At 35.6% G+C, this 21,297-nt stretch overlaps 2 protein-coding genes and 1 long non-coding RNA gene across 3 annotated transcripts; all 3 read right to left on the reverse strand.

Moving 5' to 3' along the window:
- Window positions 1-677: 677 nt before the first annotated feature.
- LOC143451806 (uncharacterized) lies at window positions 678-16,189 on the reverse strand. Its single transcript, XM_076952546.1, has 16 exons — window positions 15,584-16,189; window positions 14,276-14,516; window positions 13,795-13,878; window positions 13,507-13,629; window positions 12,456-12,599; window positions 12,067-12,159; window positions 11,874-11,945; window positions 11,666-11,689; window positions 10,579-11,549; window positions 10,169-10,499; window positions 10,007-10,061; window positions 9,840-9,901; window positions 2,521-2,607; window positions 1,614-1,876; window positions 817-987; window positions 678-734 (listed from the first exon to the last, which is right to left on the reverse strand). The coding sequence occupies exons 1-16, from the start codon at window positions 16,187-16,189 to the stop codon at window positions 678-680; spliced, it is 3,384 nt and encodes a 1,127-aa protein (XP_076808661.1).
- A 1,477-nt stretch (window positions 16,190-17,666) lies between these two features.
- LOC143453433 (uncharacterized) lies at window positions 17,667-18,716 on the reverse strand. Its single transcript, XR_013115184.1, has 3 exons — window positions 18,605-18,716; window positions 18,208-18,273; window positions 17,667-17,760 (listed from the first exon to the last, which is right to left on the reverse strand). It is a non-coding gene; the product is annotated as an uncharacterized LOC143453433 (long non-coding RNA).
- A 162-nt stretch (window positions 18,717-18,878) lies between these two features.
- On the reverse strand, window positions 18,879-19,817 carry LOC143451807 (uncharacterized). The gene is made up of 4 exons (XM_076952547.1): window positions 19,673-19,817; window positions 19,416-19,547; window positions 19,097-19,243; window positions 18,879-18,988 (listed from the first exon to the last, which is right to left on the reverse strand). The coding sequence occupies exons 1-4, from the start codon at window positions 19,815-19,817 to the stop codon at window positions 18,879-18,881; spliced, it is 534 nt and encodes a 177-aa protein (XP_076808662.1).
- Window positions 19,818-21,297: the final 1,480 nt, after the last annotated feature.

A 21,297-nucleotide genomic window follows, 5' to 3' on the forward strand; every position in this document is an offset into this window, starting at 1 on the left:
GCCCCAATTACACGCCGTGCTGTTATTATTATTATTACTACTGTTATTTGTCTGCATCAAGTTGATAAATATTTTGGTAGCTTATATTTCTGTTAATCATTGGTTACAAGGTAGAGGCAGCATTCGAGACGGATGCTTTAGCCTACAAGCCATAGTACCAGCTTCATTAGATTTGAGCAGATATAAGCAATTTAGAGCTGAACTCTACAAAGCAATTAGCGATGATAAAATCCTATCTATAACGTTTGTGCATAAATGTGATGCTAAAAATATGACACAAAACCAATTTCTGTCTTACAACAAATTTTATTTCCACAAAACTCACTCTGGATATTTCAAATCACAAAAAGTCAGCCAATCTAAAATATTACAGCAAAATCACCATCCAACATAATGCAGTAAATATTTATTTGAATAAACATGTATAACAATTATAATTATGACATCACTATTAGTTTATGTACAAATATAAATCAATTTTATCAAAGAAGTAGTAAATCTGTAGATGGCGCATCGGGTTGAGCGATCGCTCGATGTCGCAGAAGTCCGCGGTTCGAATCCCGGCCACGACGCAATTCTTTTTATAAAAGTGAATCGATGTGTGGAAGGAAATTTTATAAAAATTGAGTAAATAATGAATTTCTGTTTAAAAATGAAACCTACTTACCATTATTACGTCAGCAGTGATTGCGCGAAGTGAGATAGTCGCCAAAATCAACATTTACTTCCAACCGCTATAAATTAAAAATTTTGTTAAAAGTTAAATTTCTGTGCAAAGTTCAAGTTGACACAAACATGACAAGATATAAAGAATACCGAGTCATGAAGCTGGTCAAGGACGAGTTGAATTTTTTGTTTCTCGCTCGAATTTGCGAATCTTCCAACTTCGAAGCAACCTTCCATGCCAAGATCTTCTTCAATTTTAGCGAAAAATTCTGGTCCTGGAATGTCTTTGATTATGTTGTAACCGATGAACAACTCTTTTACCTGCAGATGAAATGTTTGTAAACTACAACCTGGTGTATTGATGAAGCTAATATATTACTACATACAAGTTAACATTACCATTGATTGGTTAATAACTAACCAGCACCATGTGGTCAGATTTAGGCCTAGCCTATTGGTCCAACACAAATTCTTGGTTTTTGAATTAAATAGAAATAATTTTGAGCGGCCAATTAAAACCACTATCGAGTATTAGTTGTAGAAACAAATCCTGATAATAAGTTTGCAAAAATATTTTCAGTTTTAAATAAAATTGAAACTTTTCTGTTGACCCAAAAATTAACCGGCACATGCCAGGCTAAAACTGATCCAACAAATTTTTGTCATTTTTTCATTAAAAAGAAGGAATTTTAAGCGACCAAGTTTATCGCAGGTTCCACATTCCTTGTAGATTTAAGTAATCGCTAAACCGTCGCAAAATTATTCTGCAATTTTATATAAATTAGCACAAAATATCCGACCTACACTGCCCAGTAATCTCAACAAACTGCCTTGAAAAATATCTTCGTACTAACGATTATGACGGCATAAGCACAAATGTAAACAATTGATTACGACGTCATATGCTGTTCTAAGCAAACGATATAAAGTTGAATACATCGTCAAACCTTTCCAGGCATCTCAGAGATCGCCGAAATTAATCTTTCCACATCACCAGGGGAGAAGCAGCTGTTCAGTTCAAGCCACTTTAACTCCTTTCGTTGTTTGCTTAAAACGTCACAAAAGATCGCGGCTTCCGATGATGACAATTTCAATGGATGCAGATCCATCTCTGTTGGAAAGCGCAGTGACGCCATATTCAAGAGTTCCATGTCGCTGGATTCGTGTAATTCGCATAAAAGCGAAATATATCTGCGTGGGTTGTTGCCAACTAAACAAACATAATAGTTAATTATTTACCGGTTGTAGTTCGCCGCGTTATAGAAATAAATTTAAGACGGAAATTTTTCATGTTTAAGCAACAAAGTCAAGTTGAACGTGAAAACTTACTTTTGTTTAAATTATCTGTTTGGGACGAATTAAAAAAAGAAGCAGGCATTTTAAACTGAAGATAAACTTAATACAACAACCAGAATTGATCTAAATGACATGTGGCCTATTTAGCCGGCAAATATTTTCACCAGAATTTCCGGCAGCCTACTAAGCTAGGCTCTGTACACTAGCACTGGCAATATGTTTGCAATAGACATGTAAATTACAAAACTTACTTTTACTTGGCCTAGTAGGCTGTTGTACTAATCTACCAGTGATTATGTGGAAATATTTCCCGGCTAAATAGGCTACATGTCATTTCAATCAAGTTTCACAAAATATTATTACACAAATATTTTCACATCATCACCAGTCTGCCAGCAGCCTTACTGTACTAGGCCAAATAAAGGTAAGTTTTGAAATTCAACGTAAATGTGTGTTCTGCTGCACTTGATGCATGTCTATGGCTAATAATACATAACATGCACATGCAGTTTATTCATTTAATCGCAGATTTAGGACAAAGTCAGAAAATAAACTTACGTGACCAATCTCTATACTGCAGTTTCTCAAATCGTACCAGCTGTGACTTTAGTGCTTCTGTCCAAATCCTCCTCTTCTCAGCAACATCTGGAAATAAAATGTTATCAAGCTTAATACTGACAGGTGACAAATATAGTCTAGGCCTATACACAGGGTTGCCATCAGTCTCAACTCAAAAATAAGGACGACTAGAAAATGAACGAGGAATACCACCTTAAACAGTGTACAACAAGAGAAAGCAACCAATGTTCCTAAAAAAAAAAAAAAAGCAAGACACTATCTGCATGTTCATAATTTTGGTATCTCTTTGGTACAAAATGGTATCGTAAAGGTGACAAAATGCCCAAAATAAGGACAAAAGTGCCCACCTTCGCCCTAAAAATAAGGACGAAAGTGAAAATAAGGACATTTCTTAGAAATAAGGACAAACATATTTTCTAAGACACGGACCTTTAAAATAAGGACAAATCTTATAAATAAGGACGGTATGGCAACCCTGCCTATACAAAATAGCTTGCAAGTAACTGTAGGCTAGAATGCAGTGAAATGTACTAAATAAAACTATTGCCAATTTTTTTGCATATAAGCCTACTTGCTGATTTGCTAAATTTGCATTTTTTTAACTGACTGGATGCCATTTACTGAAGTTGCACTTTTGATTTACCAAACTGTGCGAATGGCTGCTCATAAAACAGACAACTATTTTATCGTTTTGCTGCTGATTACTAACGTTCTAAAACAATATTTTCATACAAATTTGATAAAGTGTAGTTTCCGAAATAGGCACAGTATATATAATGTTGAAAACAAAAAATTGGTTGTAGTAATATTTTAAGACTGCATGTTAAGAGCAGTTGCTAGAGGATCTTTTATTTTATAACGGTTATGTATTACAATGCATTGTTTTAAATAATATGCAAACTGTGCATGACACCGTTTTATTATAAAGTACATGGATCTCGAACAGTCAGAGGTGGGCACTCAGTACGTAGAAAGTACCATCGGCAAAACATGTACCAACGGTTCCGGTATTTGGTACTATTTCAAAAAAGTAGTCCGGTACTTTGCCAGTACTGGGTACCAAACTACTTTTCGTACAGTGGATCATGTTACAAGTGCAACTTTTGCTGATATTATGGCCCCGCTAAAGGTTACTTCAGGTCAAAAACAATGTGAACTCACTCTATGCCGCTTTATTAGACATTTGTAGATTAAAAAAGAGCAAAAAACACTAAAATTGAAATCAAGTTTCAATTAAAATGAAATTTTAAAAAGCAAACTTCTGAAAACCTTGAAGTAATCATTTTAGAAGTACCAAGCACTGGGACGAACTTAAATTTCTAGAAAAAAGTAATTCAGTACAGGGTTTCTGTACTGTTCTCTAAAAGTACCGATGGTATCGGTACTGAATATAGTACCGCAATAAAATAATTTGGTAGTATAGTACTGCTGTACTGCTCACCTCTGAGAACTGTACTAAGTCTTGCTCAATAACCGATGTTTGATTGGTGGGGAATCATCTCTGAGGTCGTGTAAAAACTATCTTCTAATACCATGATAGCAAAGAGAAATGAACGAAATTATTACACTGCATGTTAATGCAGTAGACTTCGCTTATTATGACTCTCTTTGGACCAAACCATTCTGGTCACAACATCGGAATAGTCATAATAACCACAGCTGCAAGCCTGATATAGCACCACACACTAAGCAGTATCGACACAGTCGGAAAAAAATTGACTAAACTTTCTAAAATCTCATACATTTCTTACATGATGCGAAAGAAAACTCACATGGCACAATCATTCCTGTCACATTGCATAATTGACAAAGAAACATTGGGTGAATAAAATTGAAAAAGTGGTCGTAATACTCAAATACAGGTCATAGTAAACAGAGACATTTGTATGGCAAAATTTGGGACTATATCATCATGTTCATATAAAGCGGGTTGTCATATTAAAGCCGACTTTATTGCATATAAATGTGTAGCACACCATATGGTGGCTATCATTTTTTTACATGAGTTGGTAGGGGTGGCCAGTGTAAAATAACATAAGTGTTAGCCTAAACCATATTTCAGCTATATTAATTTCTGTTGGCGGAGAAACTAAACAGAAACAGGTTTTGCTTGCTTTCGTAGTAGTGCTGTAATTGCTTTTGTAAGGTAATTGCTTTTGTAATAAGGAGAGGAGTACTGAATCAGTTTATGAGTATCAAAACCAAATTTTTGAAAAAACAATCGAAACATTGCGACCAAACCATGTATTATAGTATTATACAGATGACTGTAACAGTGCTTATGCTCCAAATTAGTTTATTCTAATTTTCTGCTAGTATGTTTAGTTGTGATTTTCAGTGTCAAAACACTTGTATATAGCAAAATGGCAATATAAATGATTTCCTGCTGTGACACAAAAACTTGTAAATTAGTATTTAATTTGCAATGCTTTTTCTCTATTTTATATTTAAAGAAATTTATATTCTTAGAATGACAACTCATTCGCAAAACAGCCACTGAAGTATTCTTCCACAATCTGCACTCAACCTCAGAGACATGCGCAACAAACACGATGTCTATAGTAATGAGCAAGCATACCACGAACATCACATGCATTTGTGTGACGTGAAGACCACCTTGTGCTGCTAGAAAAATGGGCATCCAGGCCGGATAGCGACTGTCAAAACGGCGACTTCATAATAGCGACGTAATCAAGTGAGCGACATTCCAAACAGCGATTGTATAAATGCCGACTGCATTAAAACAGCGACTGTTATGATAGCGACTTAACTAGGCTTACCATATTTTTTTGATTGAAAAGCGGGACGCTTCAGAACAACAAGCCCTATCAGATAAATGTTGTTTACATTTTACTAGAAGTATGAGACTATTTTAGATTCCTATCGTCAGGGACAACTGAAGTGGACTCAAAATTGGACTGAAGTCAAATCACTGAAACCTGGACTCGCTCCAAGAAGTGTACATATCGACTTTGAACTAGTTTCCAAAGCTGCGCTCATTGAAGCATTTCCTCAAACGCACATCTACGGCTGTTACTTTCACTTGGGACAATCGCTCTGGAGAAATATTCAGGAAAACGGACTGCAACGGTTATATGTGCAAGACGACAATATTCGGATGGCACTGAAAATGCTCCTTGCTCTTGCCTTTCTACCAGTGGATGAAGTGAGTGATGCCTTTGATGAATTGGTGGCAGACTACCCAGCAGAAGTAATGCCTCTCGTAAATTACTTCGAAGACAACTACGTGGGCCGAAGAAACAGACGGGGAGACAGACGACAACCATTGTTTCCCGTACATATGTGGAGTGTGAAAGCCAGACAAGATGCGGGACTGCCACGAACCAACAACCAGCTAGAGAATTGGCACAATGCGTTTCATGGATCAACGGAAACTCATCATCCTTCCATCTTTCGATTCATCGAAGCTTTAAGACGGGAGGAAGCCCTTCAACGGGCAAACCGAACCCAGCTACTACAAGGCAGAGACCTGACTCAGCGAATGAAAAGATACGTGACAATGAACACACGAATCACTGTTGTACAGCAAAATCGAGGCCAGTATGATCTGCGGCAGTTCCTTCGAGCCCTTGCTCACAATTTAGAAATAAACGTGGCTTGATTTTTATTGCAAGACTTTTGATTGTTTTAAAGTCCCTTTTGGTTTCAATCTTTTTCTAGACCCTGAATTTTATTGCAAGGCTTGACGACTTTCTGTTGTTTGGCTTGACTAGCCTATTTCTTTTTAAATCATGTGACTTCTATGGATAGTCCAAATAAAATGTTGTTTTAAAGTCCCTTTTGGTTTCAATCTTTCACTACGCAGTGTTTGCCTGTTTGTGCGTGCATACGTGTGTAGAGAGGTGTGGGGGATGGAAGGTATGTGTGGAGGGGGTGAAAGAGTGCGTGTGCGCGTAAGCCTTGGATTTAATAAAAGAAGTGAGGTCGCTGTTTTTGATGAATCGCTGTCGTGTAGTCGCTCTATTGACAGTCGTTGTTTTAAATGAATCGCTGTCGTGTGGTCGCTCTATTGACAGTCGCTATTTGTAACCCGAGCCGAAAAATGCTATCAAACTGCAACAGACCTGAGTGAAATTTATGTCAAACCAAAACTGATGAAAATCAATGAAAAGCCTTGTTTAAGTACCGGCTTATAACAGCAGTTACAATTCTGAAACTGATCAATAGTCAACCACTGACTCTTTCTCCAGTAACAACTACAGAGTGATCACATGATTTGGCAATGGACATTGTTTATATTACTGTAACAATATTCATCATTATCCCTTAAAACAGAGTAAACATTGTATACTGTGCTGCATTTGCCACAATAAGACACTGACAAAAGAAATACTTCATGCAACTTATATATGTTTATTTATTGCCAGTGCTGGTCTTAGGCCATTGCCAGTGATTTACCCAACTTGGGCTCCATGCTGCTTAGTACCAAAACAGAAATAGCATTTCTTTGCGCAAATCACAGTGCTCTCAATTTGTTCTCGAAGTATTATTGTCAATGTTATTATTTAACTTTCTCGAAAGAGAATGTGAACTTGCTGAAAACATATCACAAAGCAAAGCTTTGATGAGAGCTGATTTGCAAAGATTTTATATTTGGTTAACGTTGTTATGAATATTATTCCATAAAGTTATTGGCAAAAAATGCCTACCATCAGTTCTTGCATTGGGTTCATGCTTAGTAAGACCTGTCCTGTATACTGTACAACACAAAAATGACAATTTATTGACTGGCTGTGTTGAATGACGTGGATATGACAATGCACAAATTACAGTTAATGCCACGGAACTTACAAGCAATGTGCGAAAACAAATGTACCCAATATTGAGCCTTATACCACCCAAATAGATTTGTGTAATTCCGTTGATTCAAGTAATGTACAAAATGTTGTATCAGTGTTTGTGTAGCAATTTGTAATACAGTAAAAGCTCATTAACTTGACTTCATTTCAATGGAAATTCAAACACATTAAGGCAATTTAACCTTATAAAATGAATATAAACCGGTAATAGTAACTGAAGTGTACTTTTTGTTTCCCAGAGCATAGTTAGCACTAATTATCTCAACATTAGTGAAAAAATCATCATCAGTAGAAATAAACATAAACACCATAGTGATTTACTGATTTGATTCGGTAATGGGTTATTATAAGCTAGAAATTTAGCCTGTTCATCCAAAGTTGTCTAACTCAATGTGTTTTCAACTCAAAGATACGATTTTAACTTTAGCGAATCACATTTAATAACTTTAGCTGAAGGTTATACTCAAAATATGCAACAACAAATGAAAACAACTGTTATGTGAACAATTTAAGAAAGTAAACTAAGTGAGACAAAAGCAGTTCTAGAGCTCCACAACGCTAGTGTACAAAGCCAAGCATATAAGACTTAAACAGATATAGCAGTAGCACAGCAACAAACATGAGTGCTACATCTAATAACATCATCATGCTGTGTAATACTTCCACAAGAACAAATCACATCTAATTTACAAAAAAGAGTCATTGTAAAAGATGATAAATGAATGGAACTATTATACCCCAGTCATGTGTTTATGGTTATTTGCAGCCAGTTTTACCCGCCTATTATAACTGGAAGTAGGTTGATTGGTCCTTTTACTTTGTGCTAAAGGTTAACCACTTTTCGATGTTATTATTATGCAGTTGTGTTTAAGTTCTTGGACCTAAAAAAACAACGTCCATAAAAGCTTTTGTAAAATATGGGCAGAGCTTTCACATTGGAACATTTCTGAAAGCAGTAACCCAGGAAATTTAGCTTGACGGTTATAACATCTATTATATGCAAGTTTTGCAATTTGTTAGCCGGTAGTTTGCTAAAATTTACAGTAGCCTGAAATGAGGGCAAAGACAGAGCAAGGCAAAAATGATTAAAAAGGATCGTAATTGTAGTTCTGTAGTTGCAAATTACACGAAAATGTGTTTACCGGTATCCTATAGCCTACATTGGCTAACTACCGTACTCAAACTACTCAGAAAACTATTCATATTTTATTTTACATCCTACCAAATTCTTTAGCCTACTATGTTTCTCATACACTGAAACATGCCGTAATCTTCGGCGACTTTTCTTGGAATATTACTAAGTTTTAGTCAGACATAAAACGTAGGTTTTTCACATATATGCTTATTACCGGTACTTTACCACAAGTTTCGGCTTTAGCATTACCCTTGTTCTATGGTGATGACGGGATTATTCAGACGCTATGTAATCTCCATACCTCATTAATTTTGGTAGTTTCCATCTTAACTTCGCAACGTTTACTTTTAGAGTATAACTAAAATTTTAAACAGTTGTGCAAGTAGCAGTCACAGTTAACTTCATCAATTGCAAGTCTGGATCAGTTTGATAAAAAATGACAACAATGAATCGATCACGTGACTTTGTTGTTATTTTGATTATTTTCACAGTAACCATTAGAGACGATGTTTCCATCAAACCTTTAAAAGTTTTAATAAATTCTTTGCTATGTGCTTCGTAGTATTTTAGGATTGATTTATAATGAAAATAAAATCATTAAAATGAACAGTTATTTTTTACTCGATACCATTTAAAATTAAATTTTATTCTTTGCCGTTATATTATTGTGATGCACTTTTAGCCTGCGAGGCAACATTTGCATGTTTTATTTGTGGTAATTATCATCGTAATTGTTTATATCTTTGCGACCACCTACGTCGGAAAAAATTTTCGTCACTCATATTTAAGGCATAAAATAAAACGAAAAACATGTGATTGAATGGATACGTTTTTGTAGTATTATTGTAGAATTAGAAGATACGGGGTTGTCAATAAAATGAACATCATATTGACAAAGCTTGTCAAGTTGGGGCGAGCACAATATTATCATGACCCTTGCGACGGAATATTTCATCACCGATAGAAACGAAACTCATCCAAATTTGGTCAGAAAACACAAGCTCTAACCTTATGACCATCAACTGTGAGTGTAGCTTAAAATTTATTGTTTTCTGCTGGCTTGTGTGCTTGGCATGAAAGAACGCTGTGAACGCGCTTTAGAGTTGAAAAGTAAGATTTAAAGGCTTTGAGACTAATTTTCAATTCATGGTGATTTATAAAGCAAAACTAGTGACTTGACTAACTTTTTCTTAAGTGGGATAGATTGTGTTAGCGACATGTAGCTTACTCATTACACTGCATAACTCTTTACAACTATGCGCTTCGAAAAAATATGATCGAATTTTACGGTTAAGTGCAATAATAATAAAGTAAACACAATAAAGTTAATGAACAATACATACCTGGAGAAAATTGATCATTCGGGAAAACTTTTTCATTCCCGGATTGTTCATGTGCTTTTTGCCTAAATACAAGGCTTGTGAGAAGTTAAAATTTTATGGTAGGCATACTTGCGATCCAAATTTCAATTGTAGGCTTTTGAAGTACGCAAAAGTTAGATGAAAACAACCTTGTACTTTCGGTTTCACTGTTGTCGGCTGCTGTGACCTGGTTGATGCTTGGATCTATGAAAGCATAAAGGTAGTTAATGAATATTCATTTCTTGGCGATAAATGAAAGAATTACAATAAAACGTGACTTAGCATGCGAATTTGACATTGTCTTGACATACCTTTCATCATATCTACCAGCAAGCCGCAGACAAATCTACGGATAACAGACCATTTTTCACTAGAGAAAAGCTGGTTGTCAACAAGGCCCTTAAACTCAATGAATGACAAGTTACTAATCATATGTTTAGCGGTGAAAAACTCCTGGTATAGCTGATGGGCGAAGAAATACTTCACATGGCCGTCAAACACGCGGCTGGTAGCAGTGAAATGGGCGTAAATTCCGACGACGATATCCTGTATCTCGTCTGGTTCAAGGCCAACTGCTCTGAGGTCGTCTCGTGTGATGACAACTGAAGACCTCATGGTAGCTTTGTAGGCAACTTCACTAAGCTGTCATATAAAATAAGTAATATCACGTTTTTGTTATCATTACAACTTTGGTTAATTAAAACTATAACAATCTACTGACCTGCCCCATAAGTAAAGTGATGTCTTGGTGTTTTGCGTGATTACTGCATCTCAGATTTTCCAACACAGTTGAAAAAACCCGAGTGGTTGTGTTGATTTCGCCAACATTTTTGGATGGATTTAGACCTGCTGCGATTACCAATTGGAGTAACAATGGGTTAAAACACAACGAAAAGACAACTGGGGCACTCTCAGAGAGATGTTTCCACAGCTTGTCGGCCGATTCACCCGAATAGGCATAGAATAATTTCTTCATACTCTCATAAGGGAGGTCACCAAGCAGGATTGTGGCATCAGGGCGTAGGGACTCAGGAAGTGCAATAACGCTGTGGGGCCTGGAGGTAAATATAAGTTTAACCTTTCTAAGGAAATGTTTGCAGCAAAGATTTGCAATTAGATCTGATACACTTTGGGGAGTATCATATGACACTTTAGGTGCGTTCTTGTTGAACGACCAGTCGGCTTGATCCATTCCGTCAAAGAGCAGGAGACATTTCTTCTGATTTCTTTTTACCCATTCCCACACGTATTCACAAGTGGCATCGTCCAGTTCTGGAAAATTATTATCTATCAGCAGTGTACGTAGCTTTAGCTTCTCGCCGTCGGGTAAATCCATAAACCTAGAGTACAAGCAAAAGTATTCTTGGGTCTTGGCCAGACGTTTCGACAACGTAGTCTTTCCGGATCCAGGGTAACCGACAATTGCCGAGAATCGTTCGCTGGACTTTAGTAAGTTATCAAAGGAAACATTTCTATTGTGTTCCATCCCCTTCGGCTTTTCAGTTGACGGGGCATAGGTTTCATGTTCAGGGACTGCACCTCCCTCGAAGAAAGAAACTTCACTGTAATTTGGATGGACAACTGGAATATCTGCTGCTGAAACTTTGATTCCGGCTTGTAGCCTGATGTCGTCTTCACGACGTTCAAATTGCAACTGGCAAACTTTTTTAATGGCTTCTTTCATTTTCCGATCTGATGACCGAATAAATATCAATTTCAATCTCAACATGTTAATTTTTCAAGAAATTTAACTAAGCATTTATCAATTATTCAATTGGAATTGATAAATATATTGCTTGTGTACTTACTTTTTTTGCCTGGAAATAGTTTTCCTAAAAAGTAAAATCCAACAACATTAAAACAGTAAGATTAAAAGATTATCTTTGTAACTTATAAGTATGTTATTTACTAAATAGCTGATTGAAACTAAATGCTCCATCGAATTACCAACACTACGACGATATTTCTGATGTAATTTGGATTACAGTACATATATTTGATGAGATAAACACTTACTCAGGTTTGTCATGAGTCGAGATTTTTGTTTCATATTGGTAGCATTGCTGGTGGAAAACCCTCTTTCTTGACCTGGAAGAACTTTCCAGTATTAAAATCTATTTTACATCTTTTTTAACCTCAGCAATGCATACAAAAGAAAAACGAATATCATTAACTTAGTACGTTATCTAGTCAAATAAAAATCTTTTACCATTGAAAGGTGCTTTTATACTTGGAATTTCTTTGTTTGGTTCCATACGTGCTCTAGACGTTGATGGTTGATTGGATAACTGACTTCCTTGATCTGAAGTTGGTCAGTAGAACAGCATTTTAAAGAGGAAAAGCACAAAATAAACGCTTATGTGTTACATATAACAGTATTTTATATTTTTGAAATGTCTAATTGTCAGGAAATGTTAACAAAGTAATTGTGTTTTGTGAACCTACTTTATAAGCTTAATTATAAACGTTTTTTAATTTTGATAAACTTAAAATCACCAACAAATTTTTTAATAATTGAAATTAAATTAATTGCTTTATAGAAGATGCCAGTTGTATTAAGCAGGGTGTTGGTGTTTATGCTTACTGAGGAAGCAATACCTGTATTTAATGAAGCATTCAAAGATGGAGATGTTTCTGGGCTGGAATCTAACTGGCGTGACGTTCTTGGTAGATCAGAGTTGGCTGGTGTGTTTGCAGCTTGAGAGAACATTGCTTGCTTGGTTTGGATACCACTTGAGTTTTCTAATAAAACAATTTTGTTTTGACTGAATTACGATTATTTTCAGTGCAACAAAACAAGCAAACGAGTATTGTGGATAAAATTTTGCATTTAAACCATCATCATAATGCTTATTTTGATTCAATAAGGGTTTAGTTGTCTGAGCCGCAAGATTGAACTTTGTTGTACAAGTAACAACACCCTGGTAATGAAATCTTTAAGTTCTACGGTACAGCCTAATGGTAACAAATTTTACAGCCTAGTAATAATAATTTTTCATCATCACCAACTACAAAACAGAGTTAGATGTAATTTGATACGTTTTAAAGGAATTCACCTGGCACCTGAGCAATAGATCTGGATAAAGTTATTTCTATAAGTTAAATGATATTATTATTGTGACGAGATCTTACATATCATTTTGCTTTAAATATTGATGAACTCCATGTTTTGAAGTGAAATTATTACTGTTTTTTTTGGGAAAGCTTCAGTGTAGTTGGCGCCATTCAAGTAAAAATTCAAAAGATAGCTTCGATATTAATTATATGCTGCCAACAGTTGTTTAGTTGAAATATGAAAATGCGACTGTAGGCAATAAAAACGACAGGTCAACGTCTTGTAATTCACATTTTGTTCCCGTGTTAACAAATGAAGAAGCAATGACATTGTTCATTGATCTCTCTTGGTCACTGACTCACTTGTTTCTCCACTGCTACAGTTTGTGTTAATTTTAAATTCTCAATGTTTTTCGTTCTGTTTCCGCTTATAGGAATTACAGACAATGTGTTGCTAATGTTGGTTGACACACAGCCTAAGAAGTGATGTGTTATAGGTGTTATGAATTTCGTTTAACTAAACATAGGTTTTATTAGTTAACAAAACATGTTTAGTACCTAATAACTGCTTTATAGTATATAATCTAATCATTACCTGAAGAAGATACCTCAGTGTTCAAAGCATCGGTTTGATTGGTTAATTCTGAGATATCTGTTTTGGACTCAACATGTGGTTTTGCTTGGATTGGTTGCTTCGGATGGGTCACATCAGGTGGGTCTAGAAATTAAAAAATGAGCAAATATTACCAAAGAAACAACAGAAATATCTGAATTAAGATTAACATTGTACAATATAAAAAGAACTTATAAACAATAACAAATTCAGTTAATTTTTTACTGATAAAATCGTGGTCTTTTTATTTCAACTTATGAGTTTAATTACCAATTTCCTTGATAAGTTTGTCAAAGTTATCCTGAAATGATTCTTTGCTAAAATCGTAGTAGAGTTTTCCCGACACCAAAAGAGCTTTTGATAAAAATTGTAAAATTAAAAATAAAATCTGTGGTGAAAGCTGGCGATAAAAATCAATTCAGTAAAGAATATCGAAAGATAAAAAGAGAAAAAACACATAAACTTACATAAATTATTAGTTAAAGCAAGAGCAGAATATATAGCACTCTTAAAGTTAACATTCAATTGATTTATCACCACAAGCTTTCGTATACTTGAGTTTGCGTCTTCTGGTGTAGCAATTATGATTAATAATGAAAATAACAATACTAAATATAATGTTACCATTCAAACCTTAAGCAACATCCCATTTTGTGACATATAAGTCAATTTAAAAAAATCAACGAGTTATAGGCATTAAAATGCGTTGAAAACAACCAAGCACAGATTAAAGATATCACAAAATGCATACCTGGCCAGCCATCCATTTTATAATTGTCATGGGTGATAATGGGTATTATACGTTTTCTCTTGTCAGCAGCAAGTTTGCCTTCCCTTTTGCAGTTTTCACTGAGTTTATAACTTTCGGACAGAAACATGAGGACCAAGTAAGCGTTGTCAACAGCTTCATACATTTTGTCATAAATTTTTCCTTTCATCTCGTTTTTATCAATCCACACTTTGTAACCAGCGGCAGAGAGTTCATCGGATATCTGCAAAAGTGCGAAAAAATGAAACTAGATTGTTAAGTTAAGTTTGTGAGTAGCTAATTTGCAACTCTTCTGCTTTCGTAATCTTTCTAAAACCAACAAACGGTTTCGGTTATTAGCAATTTGCAAAATAAATCTAAGGTGAAAACGGAGTAGAGCATTTTATAACATCCACGTCATCTAAGTGATGGTTTTGCTGATATTTAGGGTATGTTTATGAAATAAAACTTTCTTCCTGACCCTAGCAGAAATATTTTAATTGAGAGTCATTTTTTGATAATAACACTGGTCAACAAAAATTTTGTTGCATTTCTACCAACACCTGTTCTTACCTATTTTGGGGGCGCTGAATCCGAATCTGACCTTATTTTTTTTCTGCAAGGTCTAGATTTTTTGCAAATCGAGATTTTTTATTTTTTTTTTACTAAATTCAAATTTTCTGAAAATTACATGATTTGTCAAATGAAGTTCTTGCTTATAGTCGAATAACCAACCTCAAAACAAAAATAGGTTCCCAGAAATTATTGTGTTACCACTAGCATTTGTATTTACAGACAATTAGGCACCAAATGTTTGAAAAAATGTAACAAAGAACATTTTTTCCGGTAAAATACATGTAATAAGCGATTTTTTTTTTGCAAAATGACATTGAAAAGAATGATGGCAATCCATTAACTTCTGCGTTTCTACTCTTTTTGAGTTTGCTGCTTTAATTTTTGATAAAGCAGGGAAAGTGTAAAGAAGATGATGAAAGGAAACGACTCGTTGTGAGGATTTAGAGCTTTAACAAACTGTGTAATGAGACCTAGTTTGATGTGCAGGGGCGGAAAAACAATTTTGTCTCTGCTTACGATTGGGTTGTGTGTTACATTAAGCATGCCAACTTGAAATGTTTCACGTAAGGGCCACTCCTTCTGTGTCCAATGTTTTTCACATGCTCTGCTGTCCCACATGCATAGAGAACATAGAAATTTAGTGTATCCTTTTTTCTGACCTAGCAGAAAACTAACCATTTTGAGGTTAACACAAATGATCCTGTTGTGCTCATGTTATCTAAGCAAATCCATAACAATTCTGATGTCATCATGCCGTTCCTTTAAGACAGTGGAGTGACCAACTGGAACAGCTTCATAAAAATTTCCATTGTGTAAAAGGACACACTTGAGGCTGCGCTTGGAACTGTCCAAAAACAATCGCCATTGTTCTGGATTATACGAGGAGATACCCAATTGTTCGAGAAGACCAGGTATATCGTTGCAATATACCAGCTTATTTTCCTCTGAAAAATAGGGAAGAAAGAGTTCTTCTCTTTTTCGAAAAAAAGAAACCTTTACAGATTGAACTAGAACCTGTTTTTCCTTGAGTCTGGAGGCTAAGAGCTGAGCTTCTTGCTTGGACAAATCTAAATCACGTACTAAGTCATTCAGTTCTGATTGATTAAACGGCTGAACAGCTACTCTGGTTTCACCAGAAGAGTGTTCAAATTCTGTATCTGTTCTTTTATACTCCATTTCCACTACCTCTTCCCTTTCCGATTCAGTTTCCTCATCTTCAGAAAATGTAAAACCACTAAAGACTGGAGGAGGGAATCTATCAGAGTGCGGAACAGGTCGTATAGCTGATGGTATGCTGGGATAAGAATGCATTAGTCGGCTCTTCCTGCCAACACCTTTCATATTTACCATGCAAAAGTAGCAGTCAGTCGTGTGATCTTGGGGTTCACGCCACACCATTGGAATGCAAAAAGGCAGACTCTTCCGCTTTCCTTTTGTTCAGTCTCTGAGCATTTCTTCGCAGTCATGGCACACAATATGTGGAGACCATTTCTTATCTTGATCGCCAAGATGGATGCCAAAGTAAGCTCTGTAGGTAGGCTTCACGAACGATGTTATATTTCATCTTTGACGAAAAAAGCGTGTACACAGTTACACACCACTGATATAACAAAATAAATCAGGTTTATTTTTGCATTTACGAGTGTAAAATAGAGCTTATAACCTATCCTACAGCATCTATCCGCAATACCTCACTATAATCAAACTGCTTAGCTTCTTTAAACGCCCTTAAACAGCAGTAGGCTACAACTTAAAAGAGCTGAAAGCTTCTATCTGAAACACTGGTACTGTACCATACAGACAGCTCACACTAAATATGAGCTAGAAATGAAAAAATTTAAATTTTCGAATGCATAAAGAAAATGATTGCAGATTTGATATCAGCATCCCAAAATTGTGTAGACTCAGTTAAAAAATCTCATGCAACAAAAAAAAAATTTGTTGACCAGTGATTAATTCTATTAACATTTCGTGTACTTCGTTAAAACATGTATACTGAGAATATAAAATCTATTTACAAACCTTATGAACGAGATCCTTTGAATCATTCCAGTTATAACTGATCATTATATGCTGGTTGCCTTTGTTGTCATCCTGGTGTTGATTGGCCCCAGGTCCACAAGGTGAATTTGTTGCTTGTGGATTATTAGGTTCTGCAAGAAGATGTAATATTTAAACAAAGATGCATCGCTCTTGCGCCGCTGTTGGAGAATAGAAACACGAAGCAATTAGTTAGAGGGCGACACAAGTAAAATAGTTCAGGAACTGATTAGCTTTTAACTCGCACGAAATATATGAGTTGAAGCATCTATCAATAATCACAACAAAGAACTTTGCAATAACTGAAATCTAACTCCAACCAAATGGTATAATATCACACACATTTCCACCGACATGGCATGATTTTGCACGATATCTGATAATCAAACATTATTGAGATATAATTAAACCTATGAATTATGTTGAATACAATGTTTTGTAGCAGAAATAAATAATTTTGAACCAAATTTAACGTTTGAAAGTGTGCTTTAGTCACCAGGTGAAGATAAAATTTGTTTAGATTTTTTTAACGTAAACTAATCTTTTTTCTAGGTTATTCTTAACTTTTTTTTTAATTTCATTTAAAACATTTTTTCCTGTTTACAATATTTGAAAAAAACAAATTCACACAAAACTTTGGCAGAGTTTGATTTGAGTGAGATTATTAAATCTACGTATAGGTTAAACTCGAGTAACATTTTTAAACCGATGTATAAATAAAACTTTAAAAAGGTGCAATGTTGCACACTTCCAAAACATACCTGCAGATGAGGTCGTTGGTAGATTGGCGATTGAGGGGCTGGTACTTGGTGCTGAAGTTTGTGAAGTTGATGCTGAAATTGGTTGTTTAGGTTGCGTAAAACCGGTTTGCTCTAAGATATGAACACATTGTATAAAACATGAAGCTTTAGTTGAAAGCAACAAATAATAACTTGCAAATAAAACTTCATATAATTTTAAACCGTTGATTTTAGCATCTTCAGGAAAATTTGCAAATATATCAGATGTTGCCAAGATGGACAATTACAAGCCAAAACAAACGCACCACACAATAATGATGACTGTAACAATGGTATAGGCGTCTCAGATCATTTAGCAAATTGCTTCTTACACAATGTTTGCGAATGTTGATTGAGGTATTATTCATCAACAACCACGTTGCATTTTAACATAGGCCTACGCTTGAAAGTTATGCCCCACATCCCCACAAAACAGAATTCACAGAATCACAGATGTGTAAAATCCAATCATGTCCCAAACAACAGCAAGGACTTTTACTTTGAGTTAATAAATAAGCAAACATGATTAAATTAACTTACCTAATACACAACTCGTTTTCTTTTCTCCACGACATATTGTTGGTTGTTTGTCGACGTTTCCAAAAGCTGCAATAAAACAGATATTAAAATTGTCTAAATTCAAATTATTGAAACCAGTTTAATGAAGATAGATATAAGCACAATGAATGTTTGCAAAAGTAAAATAAATACAAAAACATTAAACTTTATTTTAAAGATAATATTTAATTGTACATTATTGCAGTTTCTAAAAACATAAGTGATACATTTTAAATAAATTCAAACAGAAATTGAACGTATCGAAGATACACCTTGTGTTTCGGATTTTAATTAACTGTAGAATTTGTAACCTTTTTTAAACAAAACATGATTAATACATACAGTATTCACTGTTTTTTGTCTATAATCTAATCATTACTTGTAGAAGGTATCTCAGTGTTCAAAGCATTGGATTGATTGGTCACTTCTGAGATGTCTGTGTGGGGCTCGACCTGTGGATTTGCTTCGATCGGTTGCTTTGGATGGGTCACATCAGGTGGATCTAGAAATGAAAATGTCAACAAACACTACCAACCGTACAAATGAAATAACTAACATATGAAATAGAAAGACAAATAATAATCTAAACAAACAGTCCGCAGGTTGGCAGATAATACAAAAGCGGCATATTTGGATCAGATTTTAAACAAACGTTAAAACATCGAATATGCACCTTGTGTTTGGGTGTTTAATTGAGGAGGATCAAAGGGATTATTTGCCGACTCCTGCTGCTCAGTGCTTGGTGCAGATCTTTTTGCAGAATCTTAGTAAAAATATGGTAAGCTCAATGAGAAAGAAAAACAATGTGAAACCATAAAGAAACACAATAAGAATTTTACAAGGAAAAATTGCACGGTATTATAATGTTTACCTAAAAGATTTGTTTGTTTAACTTTAACTCGTGTTGGTGTTATATTTTTAGAATCCCTGATGTCCATTTGACTATATTCTCTGTTGTCTTGGTATCGTCTTTCATCGCGGAGATTAAATTGAGGAGCATTGATGATCATAACTGATCCTGTGTATCGCAGTTAAAAGCAAAGACAGTCATTTGTAAAAAAAAAACAGTAAAGTTATTAAAAAAGAAAATCATATTAGAAAAAATATAAATAGTAAACACACTCTACCCTAAATATTTAACGACAATTGCGTGCCTACTTATTCAGCAAATTAGTTTTAATAAAACTTACTCGCTCTGCTTTCAGCCATTTTGCTTGCAAGCTCAATCAATCCTGGATCGATTCTACTTACAACACCCTGAGAAGCTTCAGCATTTTCCATTGTTTGCAAGACTTGATTTCCTGCATCTGCAGAATCTGGATCTCAAGCAAAGGAAAAATAAAACAAAATTCTTTTTTCATCCAATTTAAAGGAAAACATCAAAGGTTCCTATTATTAATTACAGCAAAGTACAAAAACTTAATCATTTTAATTTCAGATTACTCACCATGAGGCATCCCTGCTTGCATTGCAACAGCACGTGATGTTCCAGGTTGTTCATCACTTTCACCTGATGAGCTCTCTTCGTTGTTATCAGGTTGTACAAGTTGAGGTTTATCTTCGGTCAATTTTTGATCTTCTGGCTTCGACATACTTCAACGTTGCAGTAATTATCTTAGCTTATGTTTTATACCTGTTCAAAATTGTTGACGACGTAAAAGTTGTCCAAAAAATAAAAAAGACGTAAGCAGGATGTTTACGAAAAGAAATTAACTGGAAAGTGTAAACTGTTGTAGTAGAAGTCCAGATCACATTGTTTTACACATCCTGACTCAGGATGGCCTTCTACAGTATCTGCCAGAATTGAATTCCAGAACTGTTTTTTGTTCAAGCCGGAATTCCTGGAGCAGCCTGGTTGTCGTTGCCTGGCAGCCGTCAGAGTTCTTAAAGCAGTGTTGTTTCCAGCCGAAAATTTTGGAGCAGCTTCATGCCCGCCTAAGTTGTGTTCCGGTGAAGCCTCGTTTCCGCCAAAGCTCCAAACCATTTCGGAGCGATTTCTTTGCCGCCAGAATCCCCGAGCCGCCTCGTTGCTGCCGGGAGTCCAGATCCGAGAAACAAAGAAACAACTAAAATCGGCATTTTTGCGCTGAAAAGGGGAAAGTGTCCTGGGTGAGAAAAGCCATGAGCGCCGAGCTTGTTTGCTTACGTTGATATATGGCGGGTTATCTGCTGGATACTTTATTGCGTCTTGGCACCGTATCACGCTGAGCAAACAACGCTTGCCGATAACTCGGCAATATAACTTACACTTTTTCATTGCTTTTCGTGTTCAGTAAAAACATAGAATATAATTTTTATCTCTTCAGTTAATACGACATCTTATTTTGCAACCACTGCATTTAAAATATCATTTACTTTAAGTGAATCAAAAGTCATCATTGTATTTCGATCACCGCTAGGTGGAGAGATGGAGCAATGACACAAACTTTTGAATTTGTCAGCCAAGCCCGTCAAACTAGCAACAAAGCCTGGTGTCCGTAGAAACCGTGAGTTTTGTGACTAATCTTTCATCTTGCGTTTGTTGCTGTTCCTGGATGCCCTCGGTCATGATTCGAGATAAAAAATCGAAGGCAAAGACAAGAGTATCAATAAACTTTGATTCATCATTCATCCTAGGCTACCAACAGCATTGAGCTTTCCCACGAGCTGCGATTATATTTAGTCCAACTTGTTCAATTGCCCAATCAAAGTGCGCGGGATTTTGTTTAATGCTAAAAGCGCTCAGCGATAGTTGTTATCTCAAGAAGATATAGGTTGAAAACAAGAAATGGCTGAATCTTATTGTTGCTGGTGTTTGCGCAGACATTTGACACGATCAATCAATCATATGCCTGTTAAAACTAATACTGGGTACTTTGCGACATCGTATGGCTTTGTACGCATGTTAGATGATTTTCGCATCTTTCCAGGTTTTGTTTGATGTGTCAAGTTCCCGAGCTTTGCGCTGTGCGCTGTATCCAAGAGTTCACCTTCACACGCCGCCGTGTATTTCACTTTGATCGCATAATTGCCACAAGCAGGTCTCCCGTTACACTGATGATCCTGCCAACGATGCAAGTAATATTGTCATCA

This window comes from Clavelina lepadiformis, chromosome 4 (genome assembly GCF_947623445.1).
Source record: "Clavelina lepadiformis chromosome 4, kaClaLepa1.1, whole genome shotgun sequence".
In the NCBI taxonomy this organism is placed as follows: Eukaryota; Metazoa; Chordata; class Ascidiacea; order Aplousobranchia; family Clavelinidae; genus Clavelina; species Clavelina lepadiformis.